The sequence below is a fragment of the Scatophagus argus genome, chromosome 18, assembly GCF_020382885.2.
Source record: "Scatophagus argus isolate fScaArg1 chromosome 18, fScaArg1.pri, whole genome shotgun sequence".
NCBI classification, from domain to species: Eukaryota; Metazoa; Chordata; class Actinopteri; family Scatophagidae; genus Scatophagus; species Scatophagus argus.
This window is the reverse complement of record NC_058510.1, coordinates 5887164-5905893: the sequence shown is the minus strand read 5'-3', so window position 1 is coordinate 5905893 and position 18730 is coordinate 5887164. Positions and strand designations below refer to the sequence as shown.

The 18730-nt window shown below is 41.7% G+C and overlaps 2 protein-coding genes across 3 annotated transcripts in view; both read right to left on the bottom strand.

Annotated features, from left to right (window-relative positions):
- The window catches only part of arfgef1 (ADP-ribosylation factor guanine nucleotide-exchange factor 1 (brefeldin A-inhibited)), a 48036-nt gene extending 47219 nt beyond the window's left edge, over nucleotides 1–817 (bottom strand). Inside the window, exon 1 of one of the 2 annotated variants that reach the window (XM_046371294.1) lies at nucleotides 447–817. In XM_046371294.1, coding sequence (XP_046227250.1) covers nucleotides 447–570 — 124 coding nt within the window. In that variant the 5' untranslated portion in view covers nucleotides 571–817. The remainder of the gene's footprint in view (nucleotides 1–446) is intronic. The other variant, XM_046371295.1, reaches the window with a different exon arrangement.
- Nucleotides 818–2068: 1251 nt separating this feature from the next.
- Nucleotides 2069–18109, bottom strand: cpa6 (carboxypeptidase A6). The gene is made up of 11 exons (XM_046371900.1): nucleotides 17635–18109; nucleotides 14823–14898; nucleotides 10162–10286; nucleotides 7539–7653; nucleotides 6853–6954; nucleotides 6629–6733; nucleotides 5425–5535; nucleotides 4886–4976; nucleotides 4047–4249; nucleotides 3773–3857; nucleotides 2069–3201 (listed from the first exon to the last, which is right to left on the bottom strand). The coding sequence occupies exons 1-11, from the start codon at nucleotides 17742–17744 to the stop codon at nucleotides 2987–2989; spliced, it is 1338 nt and encodes a 445-aa protein (XP_046227856.1). The 5' UTR covers nucleotides 17745–18109; the 3' UTR covers nucleotides 2069–2986.
- Nucleotides 18110–18730: the final 621 nt, after the last annotated feature.

Below are 18730 nucleotides of genomic sequence, written 5' to 3'. Positions count from 1 at the left end.
TTAACCAGTTGCAACCGATATAATTTACACGTGTCTTATGTATAAGGTGTAGTTACTGGTTAGCTCGATGTTGGAGGAGGATAAAGCCGTGAACAACTTTGTTTTCTGCCCAGTGTCCGGCCTGTTTTCACGTCGCTACTAGTTTCGCAGCATCGGCTCAGTGTAGCAAACACCCACCCCTCCTGCACCATTTCCGTGTTTAACACGGAATCATTTCCACGAAGCCCGTGCCACGTCAATTAAATACGCAGGTTTTGCTAAATTATACTGCAACATAATAAGACAGTACTATCGGCAAGCGTATAATGAGTGGAAAACACACTGTGTTGCCATTCACTGCGCCATTGTTGCAGAATAAACCGGTTAATAAGTGAAAGGGTGCATGACGTGTCTAAATCAATGAGTCCAAGACAGACAAAATGTGATGCTAAAACAGCGTAACTTACCAAGTGCCACCTCGCAGGCTTTGCGCAATTGTGAATGGTGAGCCTTTTTCACCTCCTTGTCGGCCAGGATCTTTTCCAAAGCTCGTGTAAGGAACATGTTTTTCGTCTTTTTGCCCTCAAACATGTCGCACCGGAATTTGGGGCGAGGTGTGCCTGGTCCCAAGGTGAGGAGGGGGAGGGGGGGCTGCAGCCGCCTCGAGTGGAGATGTATTCCTTTACAAATGTCAGCCGGAGAGCCCCTAACAGACAAACATAAATAAACACAGAAGGTGGGGTAAATCCCTCAGATTTCCGTTAACGACCTGCCTCCTGCGCCATGTTGGAGAGAGGAAACGACGTCACGTACGTTTGAGGACGGCCGCAGTGAGGCAGCAGGGGGAGAGAGAGAGGAGGCATGACACGAGTGTAGTCCTACAGTTTAGTCTTCTGCACGGATGCATAAGCCTTCATGCGCTTATTGATCTCACATGTGAAGTAACTGACATTCATATAGAAGTGGATTGTCAGTTTCTGTGTCTGCAGGACTTCTCCTTTGTTGTTGAATAAAACATGTCACTTTCACACTTGCATACTTAATATATATGCATACATGCAGTTAATACGTGCATAATACGCATATTATTAAGCAGGCTACCTACGTGTGAGATGTAAGTGCATTTATTTAAGACTGTACTGGGTTGTTAACCATTTGAATGTCTTCTTGCATTATCGGGAAAACTGAGCAGCCGATTTGTGATTTTCTCACAAATTCTAAATATAATAATTAAAGACATTTAGAAGACAAATAAGACTTTTTGTGATTCTCAGATAATGCTAACTGAAAATAAAGTTGTTTCAGTCCAGCATGTAGAAATAACTTTCTATAACCCCACTTTTCAAAATGTTGTTTTTCTTTCTCCACTTAAGAGCCTGGAATTTTCCAGTGATGGTGGTGGATGAGGGCATATTTTCCTCTTCAATATCATAACAAAATATAATCTTAAGCCATAAAGTGTTTATGCATTTAAAGGTCTGTTGACCTATGTGGGACTGAAATCAGGTTTCAGCCCTGTTTATTTATTTATTTAGTGAAACATGCATATGAAACATTTAGATTTTGTGATAGTGAACACATGCCATCTCTGTATTGGTTTCTTTAATCGCACCATCACTTTGCTTAATGCTCCATCTCATCGTGACTGTGTGCATCCACATGTTTAGTGTACACAGCCTTATGCGGCTTTGGGTCACATTTAACAAAGCCCAACAGAAAATACATCCAGGGAATCTGGCAATTTGACAAGTCAGATTTGGCAGACGTGGGCGGGTAGAGTTTGCTTTCACTTCGGGATGTCTTACGTGTCAGTTACACTGTTTCTGAATCCATAAGTAAGAGCCGAGCTGCAGAAACGGATGCTGGATGTGAAGAGTGGAGAAGAGAAAGATGAGGACGGTTGAAAGAAAGAGAGATTGATTGAAGGTGTTGTGTCATTTTCTTATTAAAGAGGTTAGTGTGTTTATCGTAACAAAATCACTCGACTAAAACAGTGTTTATTATCAAACATTCCCTCCAACGTGTGGACAAAACATGAACAAAATGCAAATATGGGCAGAAAAGGGAAAAAAAATGTTCATTGACTGACTGACAAGAAGAGGTGTAAAAATTTACTGAGCATTTACTGTGATATGCAGCAACATTTATTCAAGTCGGGCATTAATAGAATCTCATATTGAGCTGTGAAAAGTAAACATTTCTGACTCTGTCATTCATCCATACCTGAGTAACACAGTGACACAGTGAGCTACTGGAGTGACAGGTCATTTTTCCAAATTTCAGTTGAAATTAAAATAATAATAATAATAATAAAAATCTCAATTTAAAACAAACCAAAGATTGTCATGTGATGGCATATTGTGTATGCCAACAGTGTTGCAGTAATAAAGGCATTAATACATTAATTTTAGGCTATAGTTGAATATCTAAACTTGGTAGGACTTATAATAATACAATAATAAGAAGCAACCAGGATAAAAACATAGAAAAAGTTTATGTTTAAGTTCATTTTGGTGGAAAGTTTGCTTAACATAACACATTTTGCTGAGGACATTATAATCTTAGCTGTTTCCTTTTTTCTATTGAACAAAAAAAAAGGAAAGTGCTGCTTTGTCATGACAAGTGCCACTTCACTGGAACAAGCTTATATTATGAAAAGGTCTACATTATTCCCAAGCTGGATTCAGGCTCAGGACACTGGGATTGCATAGGACACACAATGACCAGCAAAAAGCCCTCTGATCTTGTATGTCGGATCTTATTGCATATAAATAGGCTGGTCACTGAGAGGATTCTCACTTATTGGCACAAAACAAGACCCCCCCACCACCAACAGTTCAATGAAAAATAAGGCGAACAACCTCAAAAACAAGAAAAGCAAATTAAAATTCATGCTTTGCTGGTCCTTGTCAGCTCATCCTCTGATAATATCTGGGAGGAATATTAAAGCCCCAGAGGAATAGAAGGTGTTGAGATAAGTCACTGTGAGGGTGGAGCTGCAGTGAGGTCATATATATGGAAATCTGTCCCTGTCCGTCTCACACTTCTTCAGCAGACCTGATGCAATGGCCTTCACTGCCCTCATAGTCTCAGTGCATGTCGGGTTGATCAGGGATTCGGGCAGGAGGAAGCCGAAGTATCCCGTGTCCCTTAACTCAAAGGCAAACGCGTACGGGATCCCGTTCCTGTAGGCCCAGTCTATAGAGCTGCCCGAGCTCACATCTGTGAAAAAGTTTGACCAACAGAAGAAGAAAAACACACATATATATATATATATATTGTTATATAAGCATTTGAAAATGTAATTCAGTAGCAGCGTGAGTGTTTGGCTGAAACACATGACAACACCTGACAATCAGCAGCAGAACGTTACTGAGTACATTTTCCTCTTGAGTAGAATTTTGAGGTAATTGTACTTAATTTCAGTATTAGCTTTAAACTTTGATATTGTACTATTTTACTTTACTACATCTTATTAACAGCTAAGATTTTACACAGAAAGCTTAGGAGCAGTTTATTAAACATGATGGATTGTTTTTAGATTAAACTAACAGTATGCTGTAGTTAAAATTACATCCTATCAACACATCAGTTGTAATCATCTGATAGTCTATTATTTTAACACTGATATGGGACCTTCTGCAAAATCATTCACTCGTTGCATTTTTGGACTGTGATCTGACCACTTCTACATATGTTAATGTGTACTCTGAACACCTCTTCCACCACTTTCCTCGCAAAAGAAGAGCGCAAAGCAACAGGTATAAACACGATAGATGACCGATCCACTCACACAGAGTTGTGGAGGCAGGTCCATATCTGTACCTCACTCCATAGGCAGAGTACAGGGCTGTCACTGCATTATGAGCTGCTGACTCCTAGACAGTGAAAGCACAAAGCCAGCTCATCAGTGACCCTCTGACTTCACAGTAGGACGTAATATTAAGGTGTTCCAGTGAAGGTAACTCCAACAGAAAACCATGCAGCAGGCCACTGGCAGGTGGCGAATGAGAATATTAAAACGTCTCGATCATTATTGGTTTATTATCAAGCAGTGGATGTCTTACCACGCAGTTGAAGTTGGGGATGGCGGCGTACTTGTAGGAATAGGGGTAAAGTAGCATTTGGGCGTAGGCGTGGATGGAGATGTATGCTTTGACACGTTTCTTGTGCTTGCGCAAGAACTTGGCAACGGCCTTGACTTCTGGCTCAGACTCGGGGAAAGGGCCGCAGTAGGTGTCATCACAGGGGTGAGAGGAGGCCCCCTCCTCTGGGGAAGAAAAAGGTGGGAAAGAATGCCTGAAGCAGATTTCAGATTTCTAAGCTAAATTTAACTGGAACCTGAACTCGTGCTGCGACCGCTGTGGTTTCCAGCGTGTTTCCAGTTACTTCAGGAAATTGTGAATGTTAACTCAGAGTTACCCGAACTCTTTTTGCAATGCAGTCCCAAACATTACAGGCCATGTCAATGTTTGCACATAAAATCCTCTGGAAAGAAACCATATCTGTAAATAGTACAAGTAATGCAGTGGTCAATATTAAACGAGGATTTCAGGCAGGCTAAGCATTTTTAAGAATGCACGGCTACATAAACGCTAAATCATCGCTAAATATCTCACTCTCCTTTTCCTCTTCTGTTATATCTCCAAAGCACGTAGCTTTCACTGACAGCATGTTCCCTTCAACCAAAATCTCCACCACCCACCTCCTACCAGAGACTAAATGACACCAAACATTGTTTGTTGTCACCACACAAATATTGCATCCACAGCTTACACTGCTTAATAGGCAGAAACAAACTACAAAGAGCGCCTTGCCAGTTTCGCAGTCTCTGCTTCGTGTGAGAACGAGAGATTCGGTTGATTTCCCTCAGATTTCAGCTGAAGGTCAGCGTTATCAAACTCACCACACCATTTCACTTTCCAGTTCCTGTTGGCGTCCACTCCCCGGCAGTGGAACTTGTGATTTTTGGACCGTGTTTTCCTCCAGAACCGATCCTGCAGGTGAAAATAAAGACACAGTATGTCCTCTGACTGTCAGACTCGGACCTGTCACCTACAGAATAACCACTGTGTCACTCACTCAGCTGCAGCTGATCTGTTACTAATAGTGGATGCATAAACAGTAGTTGAGGAGCATTTTTCACAGGCATTATTTCCACCTAGAGTTGCCTAATGACAAAAAAACCCACATTATTATCTCTCTGCTATTTAGTTCCACTTGGATACAAAATATTCAGCATACTGCCTTGAGAAATATACAAAATCTGTGAGTGATGCGTTACTAGATTTATCCTGAATACATGTACTTGCACCTGAATAAAATAAGAGAAATAAATCCAGTGCAGTAAAGCCCTGTAGAAAATTATCTAAAGGTTAGCTCCCTAACTCCTGACTCCACAGAGCACAATTCAGTCTGTATTGTACATGAGAGAACCAAGAGTACCGAAGTCCAGCTGAAATGGTATCCATCCACATTGAAGACCGGCATGATGTAGAAGCTGAGCTGGTTAAGCAGTCGTCTCATCACAGAGTCGTACTGGTACGAGTTGATGGCCTTAAACGATGACAGGAAACAGTGTAATTATGGAGCGCTGACTGGTGACACATGGTCATCAGCGCCGTTTGGTATCCTCTGTAATACTCAGACTACAGAGATGAGGATGGAGTGAGGAGATCTGGGCATACTGCTTCTATTTGGTCTTTAATCAGACTCCAGGCTGTTACGCTTTAAGCCTTAAACAAAGATGACACCCTGACCTCCAGTGGCTAACCTTAGTTACTACATGACTGTGGATTCACGGTTCAGAGCACATATTTGAGTGAAATGGAGCACATTTGACTGTTTTATTGTTTTTTCCCCATCTCTTCTTCATTTTTCTGTTTTTCTGTCTCATTCACTCACTTTATCCCTCCTCTTTGAAGAACTTGTAAATCTGTGGAATAGCCTGTGGTCAATTAGTCGTGTGCTTTAGTTTGTCTCTGAAACACAAGTTATGACTATTTGAAGAAGAGTCTACAAACAGAGCGAGAGAGCATTAAAAATTACTGTTTTATAAACGGTGCATGAACTACTTTAGCAGATGTTGAAGCAGTTAGTTTTCTCGACAACATCACTCCATCTTGTCTGAAATATTTCTTGGCATTTGTTTAAGCATTAATTTTAAGAGCACGATTCCTTATAAGAGGCTATGATGCTTGATATTCATACACCTTCCTTTAACTTATCCTAACGTTCTGGCACTCATTGCATTGCGCTGTGAAGTAAATCTCATTCATCTGGCATTGAAGTAGCATAAAATGAGCCATTAGAGGTTCTTGCAGTTAAACTTGTGCTCTGGTTTGGTGCCGTCTTCACTTCAGAGGGTATTAAGACTTTAAGGGCATGATGGAGCTTGTGTAAATGTCAGCATCTGAACAATAAAGGGTTTCTTAAGTATCTGCATAACTGTGTAGAACAAGTGAACAGATGTTCATGTTTTGTTGAAGACCCCGGAGACCAAACATTAGAGACTGCAGGCTTTCATTTTCATTTTTATATAGTATGTTTCTGTTAAGCTGCTGTTACAACATGCACTGATGCAAACATTGCATTAAGTTCAAATAGCAGTGTGATAATTAAATTCACAGACAAGAAAAAACAAGTCTACCTCTTTGACAAACCACTGGCAGAAGGCAGGTCCTATCCACTCTCTGGCATGGACGCCACAGTCAATCCACACGGCTTTCTTGTGATGACGACTTCTCTTTCCTATCTGACAGGAGACGAGTGCTGTCAGTTTCATTGTAGCACGAGTGTGCGTGTGCACGTGGGTGCACCAGTGTGTCTTTGCACGTCACTTTTCACGAGTGCATGTCATGCTTTCTCTCCTACCTGAAGCACATAAAGTGGTCTTCCTTCGTACGACTTCCCGATGGAGAACATGTCAACCAGGTCGGAGTGGGTTCTGTTCATCTCAAACATCCAGCTCTGGATCTTCAGGGAAGAACATCGTAGGAGAGTGAACCTCACTTGAGGATTTGCTTGCAAAGTTTTCAAGAGTAAACAAGGAAAAGAATAAGGGTTGACTCTGAAGCTACAGTGAAAAGATAACATTTCGTGCATCCATGTCCGTGTGTGTGTGCGAATGTGAAGTGTGCCCATTTGTGCGGGACTGTGTCTTCATCTAGCATGATGTGTATGCACAGAAACGCATGTGCGTGTCTTGAAGAGTCGGTTTTCGAACGATGCAGAGGATCAAAGCTCAGAGCACTAAAGATTTGTGTAGGCTTTCAGGATGTGTGTGTGTGTGTGTATGGAATTCACTCTGCTTCATCAGGCCTGACAGATCCATGAACCAGGAGCCTTACCGAGTTGGGAAAACAAACACTCCAAAACAGTGAAGTGTCTGATGCTGAGTGCATGTCTGTGTGTGTGCGAGAGAGACGTGTGGAATGGAGTAATTTTGAGTTTGAGAGCACCTTAGAGAGGGTGTTTGTTTATGTTGGGTGTGCATCAGATTAGAGAGCAGAGGAGAAGGATAGAAAGATAGGCTGGTAGATGGTGGGCTTCACATCTACCTCTTCCAGAGAGTGGTAAACCTCGTAGTCATACTGAGACTCTGACCTCCGCTTGCGAGAGGACCGATACCCCGTCTGCTTTTCAATTTCCTTCTGTAGATTGGAGATAAACACCCTGTGGATGGAAGAGAGGGAGTTATACAGGACAGCCAATCTCTGCCACATCCTTACCAATAACCTACATTATATAATACAAAAGTATTCGGACAGTGGTTGTTTGTCCAGTTTTTCCTCACTTCCAGTGAAGGGAAATCTTAATGTTTCAGCATACCAAGACATTTTGGACAATGCTATGCTTCCAACTTTGTGGCAACAGTTTGTTGAAGGACCTTGTCTGCCCCAGTGCACAAAGCAAAATTCCATAAAGACATGGTTGGATGGGTTTGGTGTGGAAGAACTTGACTGACCCGCACAGAGTCCTGACCTCAACCCCATCCAACACCTTTGGGATGAACTGTGAGTCAGGCCTCTTCGTCCAACATCAGTGCCTCAGACCTCACAAATCCTCTACTGCATGAATGGGCAAAAATTCCCACAGAAACACTCCAACACTCCAAAATCTTGTTCAAAGCCTTCCTAGAAGAGTGGAAGCTGTTTTAGCTGTGAAAGGGTCCCATATTAATGTCTATGTTTTTAGAATGCAGTGTCATGGTCAGGTGTCCCAAAATTTTTGTATATATTGTGTATAGTATATAGTACGGTTTATGGATATATTGGCAACACTTTCTAAAGAAATACTCTATAAAAGCTTTATAAGTTGTAATTACTGCATTTTAAGTTAATAATGCTTTTCAGCAACAAGACATTAATAACGGGGTTGCCTGTTTGAATTGCAGTTGTTTCTCCACCTCTTGCATAACTTTCTCTGTTTTTTTAAGTGAGCCAATAATAAAGAGCCTGATGTCAAACCATCAGTCTAGAAGTTACTGCATAATTGTTACAAAGGGGTTCTTGCACTACAATAATCCAGCAAGTCTATGGCCTATTCATTTATATATGACTGTTCAAATAGTCCAAGAACTGCAGATAATAGTAACACTGAACTCACAAAGATATTCACTTTATAATATATGGCCGAAGAAAAGCAGCAAATCCTCGCATTTAAAACACTGGAAGCAGGAATGTTTGGCATTTTTTCATCACTTTGGCTTCAGAAATGAGCCTAACCACTAACAGAGCAAACTAAATAGCTGCTGATTATTTTTCTGTCAGTTGACTAATCGTTTGAGCTCTTTATACATTATGACTGAATAATCTAAGCTGGAAGGTAAACTTACGAGCTTTCTGAGAAAATAAAGCTGGTACATGGGTCACATGAAAGATCTTGGTCAACGTGTTTCACAACTTGGCAACCTAAATGTTGTTACTGTTCTTATGGATAACCTACTTCTCATCTAGAAAGGCTATGAAAGAACTGATATTAATACAGACTTCTGTGACAAAACACAAGCCAAAATATGGATTATCAGAGAGCAGCTGCTAAAATGTCTACAGACTGGGACTCTGATGTGTAATTAAATATCTTCAATGTCCCACGGTCTCTCAGTGGCTTTCTGAGTGTGAGCAAAACGTCCTTCCTGTGCCAGTGTGATTTTTGCCTGCACAGGTGACAAAAAATTGCAAGTTTCAGATATTCCAATTTAATAAGTCATCATAGCAGATCTTAAATATAAAAATAAGTGGAGCCTCAGGGGCATTGGATTTATTGTTGACTAATTCCCAACATCAATTATGTAACTGCTCTCACCGATCCTCTTCTCTTTCCAGTTTTCTACACCAGCACTCACGTTGTTTACAGCTTAACAGATAGAAGTTAAGCCACTGCTGTCTATCAGTAAATGAAATATGTTGCAAAATTAGCCAAAGCCACAGTTATTATCATCATCATCATCATCTGTTTCCAAACTGTTCTCAGATCTGATCAGACCCTCTTCACTCCACCCCCCCACCCCTCCCTGCTAAAATGTGGTCTGTGCACATAGCAGTTCTGTGGGCAGCCAGAAGTTCACTTCTCCATAAGGTTCTTAGACACGCATTTCTATCCATAACTATCTCAATAACACTAAATAACACTGGCTTATTTCTCTGAGAGTAAAAAGAGATTGTTGATGGCTCATTCCCTCAAAACTCAACCACCTACTAAATACTGTCCCCTGCAGTGTAAACCATTTTCGCAGTCATTCAACACAGAGCAGAAAAAAATCCTCAGATATGCAGTTCCTCCCTTAGGAAAGAGATGACAATGGAATTCTTTCTATCTGCGGCTGCTTTGATAAACCTCCACCATTGCATGTTAATTTTGATGAAGGATGGGGTAGAGAGATGAAAGGGCTGCTTTTGGGAGCAGATTGGAAGAGGGGCTCTGATGTACTGGCTGTGTGTTTTTGTGTGTCCCAGCTTTGAGGGAGCGCAAGGTCTTTTGCATGCAGACTATGGCCGACTGTGCATGTGCAAATCATATATTCTGGCTGGGGAAAGTTGGGTAATTGCAGCAGCTTTTGGATAACAGATGTCTCTTGGGGTGTAGAAGCTCTGCTAACAAGATTACCAAATGTGTGAGAGTGCACAGGCACGCATGCATGTGCACTGCAGTATGTCTGGCTGGCGGTCACTCCAGTCTTACCGATAATCAATATGTTTCTGCTTCAAGCGTGCACGTAAACTTCGCGTGTCATTGCGTTTCACATGGACGTCCACAGTGGCATTTTGACAGATTAGAGTAACGCTGTTGGGCTGCCAGAAGTCCACCTAAAGGAACAGAACAAATATATGAGACTACGGGTTACAGACACACAAAGACCCAGCAGGAGTGAGTTTTCAGTATGAGTATACATGTATTATGACATAATACACTGTCAGAAAAATCTCTTGAGAAACTGTTTCTGATGTTTCTGCAAAAACTGAATGCCAGCCCAGTACCAGTGTTCTCTTTTCCCCAAATTTATAATCTGTACACCAAACTGCAAGAAAATCAGTACAGTCATGAGGCAAGGAAGGTCGGTTGTGATTAAATAAATGCATGGATTGTGGAAGTGCAGTCGTGTGTCATCTCTGCCCTCTTGTAATGTCAGCTAAACTGAACTTAATTGATCTAGAGTTAAGGGTTTAAAAGCTCGTGTTTCAGAAAATGAATGGACTCCAGGAAAGACCTAATTATCTTATCTTCTCTGGTGTTTAAAATAGCACCAAACATTTGGTGAGGATGACCAAATTGTTTTGGTAAGACGTGGACGGTTTAACATTCTTCTAGTCTCTACCTTCAAGCGATGACTCTACAGCATTAATGGCCAAAACGTGTCCCATTAACAGCAACTGGTTGACTTTCCCTCTCGGTCCTCTCTGCTGCTTGACCTCATAATAGCAACGTCTTTCAGCGCCTGTTATCAAGGCGTGATAGTCGGGTCTGTTAACTTTAGCCGAAAGAGACGGATCATTGGCTATGCTGGCCAACTATATAAACACAGACACCATGTGGTAACTGATAAAATAACATAGAGAGGGAGAGAAACAAAAAGAAAGAAGGATTTTTGAGCCAACAGGAGAGCGCTGATCTACAAGTGATACACACAGTAGTCACTGCAAAAAGAGTCTTGTATATTCAGTGTTTCTGTGTTTGCAGACACGGGTCAATGTCTTCAGCTGGCTTTCATTTGTACCACAGCAGGCTGGCACACATGCTTGTTAATGTGTCAATTGGTTTAATGGTTTACAGAATGCATACCAGATTAATTTAACTTTGTTTAGAGCCAGAGGGTTAGAAAATCCTCCGCTGGAATGTTTGGTGCCCTTGAGTATAAACTGTTTTCTGCACTTTTATGGCCTTTCCAAATGGTTAAGTACCACAAATGTTTTCAGCGCTGCTCCTCTGTTAGCCAAACAAACATGAAACACATAAGCCTAAAAGGCACTTAAATATCCCTGATCAGATAGCGCAGCCCCTCACAAACAATTCTCTCAATTTAAAATTTTATAGCTGTATTTATGTGCCCCAAAGATGGATTCTCTGTCTGCTTTAATAAATCTTTTGTCCTCTGTCCTTTTAGTGTGTGTGCTTGTGTGTGTGTGTGTGTGCATACAAGGAAGCTATAAATTGAATTTGTGTTGTTTTGGTTGCTGTTATACTGGCATGGGCAGAACAAGAAAGGAAAAGTTATAGTTCAATAAAAAGAGTTGGGGTGATGAAACAATGCTGCAGCTGAGTTTATATGTCAAGCAAAAGAGTTCGTCAAAGTAAGACACAGTTGTTAGTGTGTATGCATCGTAACCAAAACGGGTCTGTTGGTTTTACATTTTCTGAATCTCAATCAGTCTGAGCGTGACGAGACTGATGCCACTCTCATCCGTCCAGTAAACATGTAGCTAAAGCCAGCAGCGAGTCAGCTCAGTATTCCTTAAACAAATCAGTCTGAGCGGAGGTTATTAAGCCTCTTCACCACTTTAAATGTGTTTCTTCAGCCAGTCAAAGCTGAATCAAATCAACCAGTCTGCGAAAACCCATTGTAGAAACATTAGTTATGCATCAAGTAAGACGTGAGGATGAACTGATTAAAGAGAAAATCCTCCCGGCCTTTTTAAAATACAGCAAAGCTCGGTTATAAAAGTCTCCCCTCAAGACAAACAACAGTCTCCTCCCCAGCAGCAGGACAGACAGACTGTCACAACGGGATGTGAAACTGCTCCATAATGAGATAATTCGAAAGAAGCAACGCAGCGATGGCGCAGATATTAGTACATCTGTTTCACAGATTTAATGTGTGGAATATCTCAACAAAACCTCTATGTTCCAGAAAAACACACGGGCACTAACTTAGTGTCATTCCTCCCTTCAGTCTTCTGCGGAGATTCATATTTGTTTCATTTTAGGCTCTGGAATGATTAGCAGATTCATCAGAAAATATATTGAACTAATTTGATAGTAATTACCTCATTTTGAGGATTTTCTTCTCTTCTTTGTCTGATAATAAACTAAACATCTCAGGGGTTTGGAGTGTTCCTTAGACTAAGGAAGCAAACCTTGTGTTTTAAGAAACTGACACTGACACTGTTTTACAGAACACATAATCTATCAATATGTTAACTGCAGCCCTATTCTGCTCAAGCATTCCAAGTTGCTTGAGCTAACAGGGAATATCTCGTGTCCCACTTCAGGTACGGTCATGAAGTGGTGATGACGCACCAAAGTAATAATTAACTTTTTTTGTGAAAATCTTATCTTGACAATGTATGTCTTTGGTGAGGGTATTTGCTCTGCTGGGTGCATTCAGGAGCCCGTATGTTTCTGGCTGCCCAGAGTTCACCTGTCAGTCAAACCATGCATCCAGGCGGGACTGTGAGGTTTACGTTACGCTCGTTAGTTTCTTTAGACTGATCAGTAAGTGTGGCTTTCACAACTCATGAGATCCAACATTTATGGTGCTTCAGGTTATCTTAAACGGTTAAATGTTACGTCGGCCAAAATTCAGTAACATTGGATTATAACTTGTACAAATGTGTTATCTTGTTGACGATCTGATTGTTTTTGTGGTGTATTATTTGACTCCATGCATAGCCTGAGGCTGAAAAGTTTGTCTCTGTCTCGAGGCATGGCAGTGTGGCTAAGCTACAGAAAACACAAGTCCACAGCTGCCCAAACAGTAGCTGGCACCCCCTCGGCCGGCCTCGGTGTGCAGTGTCCGCTGCCCTTACATACATAAAACTCCAGCCAGGTCCCGACCAAAAGCTCTCCTCCCGCACCGCAAATCATAAACATTTACTGAATCCTCCTTAGCCATCTTCTGCTCCTTCCCCCCACAGAGCTGTATTGGTTCTGGCCCACCAAGCGAAGGCCTGACCTGAATCCCAACAGATGTCTTTCATATATTTTGATGAGGCATCTGGCTGCGCAAATACAACCCGAACCGAAGTGGAGAAACAGACCACAGTGTCACAAGGCTGTAGAAAACCTTGCAACCCTCCCACAGGAAATATCTAAAACATTTTAATTGCATTTGTCTTACTTTTTATGTAATTAGCTGTTCACTTATGCCGTCTGTTGCTCTGAACATAAACAACTAACCATGACGACGGCGACAGAACTTTATCTCTATTTTCCTTCCAATTAATAACAGATTATGTAGTTCTTTCCAGTAAACTTCCCAGAAAAGAGACCCATAAAATTAAGTGTGAGACAGTAATAAAAGACAAAAGAGACTGTGAGATGCTGTTGAAAGAAAGGGGCTCACATCTTTGTTCTTTACTTCCCCAAAGAACAAAGGACAGTGAAAGAAGAGACCTTTAAAGAAAACATGTCCCCACCTTGAAGCACCTGCTTTTAGAGAGTGTATTTTAAAGTTAATAATTCACATAAATTCAGCCAATCTACTCTTTAATAATGAATCTTGTAAGCAGGAAACACAAAAGAACACAAAAGGCGGGGCTGAAACTGACCCATTTTATATTTCTCCCAGCTTGTAATTAAACAAGTGATATGATAAAATAAATGCAAGCAGCTATGAAAACAGAAAGAGCAGTTATGCACTGCACTAACTACAGTAACGTCACATTGGACAAAAAAGCAAATACATAACTGGAAAATGATCACCGGCATCACGCTAGTACACACTCATCTGCAGAGGAATAATAATACTGGAACAAATTTTTAGTTAAATCAACTCTTCGATCGAATCATTTCAAAGTAGTTTTCGACAATGTGGCAAATAAGCATGTATATAATTGCATCATGCTTTACAAATAAGCTTTGCTGTTTATTTGCAAACTCAAACAATGTGCAAAGGAAGGTCGTCCATGCTCCTGAGGCTGAGGGGTAATTACTCCCAAATGAATTTGGGAAAAGAGGCGAGGTCTTCGTGCCTTCCAGGGTTTCCCCGCTAATTTCAGCATCTTTGAAACACATGTTCATATAGTTTCGAAACACTTAGTGTCATTATGCAGAAATGTTTTTCATTTTCCTCCCATTGGTCTCTCTGGGTTTTTCACTGAAACAAACACAGAGCATCTTATCAGCAGCATCTCAGCGTTTCAGACAGGAAATATGTCCTGCCTGAGACAGATGACCACACTCGACTGCCCCTCGCCTCTGTGTTTTCCCTATCGCTGTCCCCAGCCCCTTGTCATACCACCTTCCCCACACCCTCCTTCATCACGCCTCACTCTGCCTGTGACTGCTGTTAAAGTGTCACCACTGAGGGACTATAGGCTGGTGTGAGCAGAATAACAACAGATATTTACTGGTATGGCATTTCAGGAAGGAAAACACAAGAAAAAAAGAAAAAGATATGTGCCAACCTTCATATGTCCCAGAATTTTCTTGAGCACTTGGACTTCCTCATCACTACTTGGAGTTATCCTGAAGACTTGATCACTGCAAACACAACAGAAGTCTTCTCAGTGTCGGCTTACGCCCGGGATCACAGTGCCCCAGAGGGTTTTTAAAAGGCACTAAAATTCAACAGGGCTCGGATCCATTTTCTTTACAAAAACATTTGGAGCCATGAAGTCACAGGTAATGCAACCTCCTTGTGCTGACGGAAGCCACACGTTTGATGGTGAAATGGGTGGCTCATCTATCCTATAGATAACAGAGTGAAAAACCCCAGTCAAACAATGTGTGTGGGACATCATTATGGGATTATATTTCATCGTTTGCAGCTCTGCAGGTAGCACCTGGCAGATACAATAGCAGCATCTGGTTTGCATTTTCACACTGTAAATGTTCCTGTAGATTGTTGTGAAAAGTGAACATTTCTTTAATGAGGAGAAAACAAATATTTATAAATATGAAGTATCATCAGTTACTTAAAAGTGTTTGTTCTTGTTCTGTTATGTTAATGTTTGTGAGTAAAACTTCAATAAATGTAATAATATGAGAAACATTGTGCAATTTGTTTGGCTTGGTAAAACATACAATGATGGTTGTTCATTAGTGGTTATTTTGGCAAGACAAGAGCTAAAATGTACCGTACTGAATTTAAAGCACATTTTATCGCAGATTTTGACCACTTAATTCAAATTTGTTCACCAAGACTCGATTTCATTTTAGTCACCTGCAGAAATACAACTGTTAAAGGATACATTAGTTAAATGAGCCATAAGTTGACATAAAAATCACTGTACATTCATATTATTCTTCACATGTTGGTCTTGACAGATAAATGAAACAAAAATGTAAGCAGACAGTGAAGCTTGAGCCTTTCTGACTCACCACAAAGCGCATCTTTTCTATCACCTCGCCGCAAAACAAAGATAGTCTTTATTCACACTGCGACTCTTACACAGTTTTGCCTTTTTTTTCCTGGGGTTGACCTTAAATACTGGCAATAATTCATTAAAGTCTCTTAATTACAGACTCTGTATCTGCTGAGTTACCTGTCTGTGTGCCTGGCTGTGCATGTGCTCGCTTTCATGTCTGTTTCAAACCTCCTTCTTCCTCGCTCTCGGTGTCTCGCTCTCAGATGTTGTGCTCATTTCAAAGAGCTTTTCACAATGTGTCACACAGGAAGTTGGGCCCCCCTGAACAAAGGTGGCAGCAGGCCACTCTGAGGTCTGAGGAACAAAAGGGGCATCCAGGGTGTCCCACATGAGTGGCCACATTTCGATGATCACAACACGCTGCCGAAAACAAACAAAAAAAAAAAAAAACGGCGAGGATGGACTTCAAAGCGGTCAGTCGTTTTTGGAGGTAACACTGCTGTTGGGATGTGATACAAACTACGTGGATATGATCAGTCAGTGCTGTGAATCTAAACACATAATCTTTCATTCCCACATATTTGGGATGTTTTTGTTCTCCGCAGTGCATACAGCACCACAGTCCCAGAGAAAATGAGCGACACCCCAGAACTCTGGTGTAATTGCATCAGTTTCTCCATCCTTCAGTGATTCTCAAAGATGACAGGCTGCTATTGCTACAGTGTCGGCCCTGGCGGAGGCCTTTTTTTTGCTTTGCGGGGCTTTCTGAGCTAAAGCTGTCCTTAAGCTGTCAGTCTGCTCATTCCCACAGCAGCAGCTCTCTCTGGATGGAAGCAATTTGCTTTTAAGATCTGGCGCTTTAACCAAGATGCTGACTGTCAGTAGTGTTGACTTCATACAGTAGTAAAATCATCATTCCCCCGTTTCCAACGTTCAATAACGCCAAGATTCTCTTTTAATGAATCACATGTTTTGTCTTCTTAAAGGCTCATTCTGAGTAGAACAGCACCCACCGCACCCCTGAATTCTGAAGTGAAAGTTGCCCTTGCGCAGCATTTGGGTCTTTAAGCGTCAAATGATTTTTGGAGTATATCCAAACTATATGTTGCTTGAGACAAATGATGGGGGGAGGGTTCCAGCAGAGGTTAAATTACATCAAAAGCTGTTTAGGAAAATGGACCATAAGCCCTGACATGTCTCAGGCATGCTTTCTACATGTCCACCCAAATTACTACACTGTATGTGCTCAGCTCCAGATGGTCCCAGTGGAAACCGTCTATTTGCCCAAATTTCACATGCAAGGTCAAATCCTGAGCTTTTTTTTTTTTTTTTTTAGCGTCCAGGTGGAGGGGTGCTCACCCAACAGCCCCCACCTCATAAACATGTAGACAGACTGGTATGCTCGGACTTTAAACAACAACAACAACAAAAAAGTGTCCTCTCTTGTGATTATAGAAACACATGGCTACAGGAAGCAAACTGGGAGTTGCTGCCATCTTAGAGCCGTAATTTTTGAAATTAATACTTTGAGCAGTTTGACAGGTGACTGCTGCTGCAAGCTTCCCTGGTGTCATATCAGCAGCTATAGGAATGCCTCTCTCTCTCTCTCTCTCTGTCTGCGGCGCAGTCTTGTCCAACATGCCGTCAGACAACAGGATCAGTCTAGGGTAAACTAAATGCGTTATATTTTGTCTCAAACAGGAAATATGTCCCAAAATGATGAAGAAGATGGTGAGCATGGAAACTTTCTTTGTTCATTCTCGGTACTCCCACCAGATAAAGCCCGTCTCTTGATTGTGGAGATAGTCTCTCCCAAAACTTCTCTTGTGCAGAATGAGGGCGCAGGAAGCTGTACCTGTATACCAAGCTCTCTCACGAGCCCCGGGAATGAATGGGGCTCTTTACTCACCCTGCGTAGCGGTTGTTGTAGAGAAAGGCATCGCCTGGACATAGCACGTTACTGCAGATTATCACACAAGCCAGCAAAACAGAGGCGTGAAAAGCGCTCCTGTGGTCCATCCTTGGTCAGCAGCTCCAAGACGGAAAATAATACCGATCAGGCTCCTCTGAGGGATGCGCGCCGACTTATCAGAGCAGAAATGTGATTGCAACTCAAAGGACTCGATCCAGCGCACCATCAACAGGTTGGCAAAGTCACTTTTGTGTCGCGCCGCGCTCTTCCGTAGTTGTCCCTCTCACACAGAAGGTGCAAAAGTTGCGAAAGAGGGTCATCTGGCACGGGGGGGGAGCATTTACCACCTTTTGGAAGCTCTGGGGGCAATTGCAGGGTAGCAGCTCTTTTAAAATGAGGAGGACCTGAGTCACGTGGTCCGGCGTCGGCTAAGTTAGTAACTGGATCCCAGATGTCTGGTGCGCACTGCGTGTGCGCTCAGAGGATCTATGGAGAGCCGTGAACACACCTATACTTTCATCAGGTGTGATTTTTTTTTTTTTAAAGCAGCTCTCTTAAACAATAAGTAAAAGAAGGAGAAGAAGAGAATGAGGAAAAGAAATGGCACAAGGCTATCTTAGGCTGTCATATTTTTAATAAACAATAAACACCAAGTCTCAAAGAGATGAAACGAGAAGAACAACTTTTAACTAACTTTCCCGTGTCATTACTCCTTGTTTGCCCAAAAACCCTAAAAAAATCCTCATCAGCTCTCATCCGCTGAATAGAAGTGGGAGACAATATGTGATTTATTTTTCTTTTTCAAATGATGTGTCTCTCAACATTGTAAGTGATGCATTTCTGTGGAGACACGAGCTGTATCAGGTAACTCATCTTTATCACTTCAGAACAACAGGCTTATTCTTCCAGTGTGCTCAGCTCAGGTCCTTTGAAGGAGACGCTCTTGTCTTGATGAAAACATCTGAGCACCTTCATGGCGCTGCTGTGCTGCCCACTGGTTCACTGTCATAGAAAAATAATGCACATTCAGGTCAGACTATGTAGCTGTGAGCACATTGGTGAATGTGTTTTTTATTTTTGGTCATAATCCGAC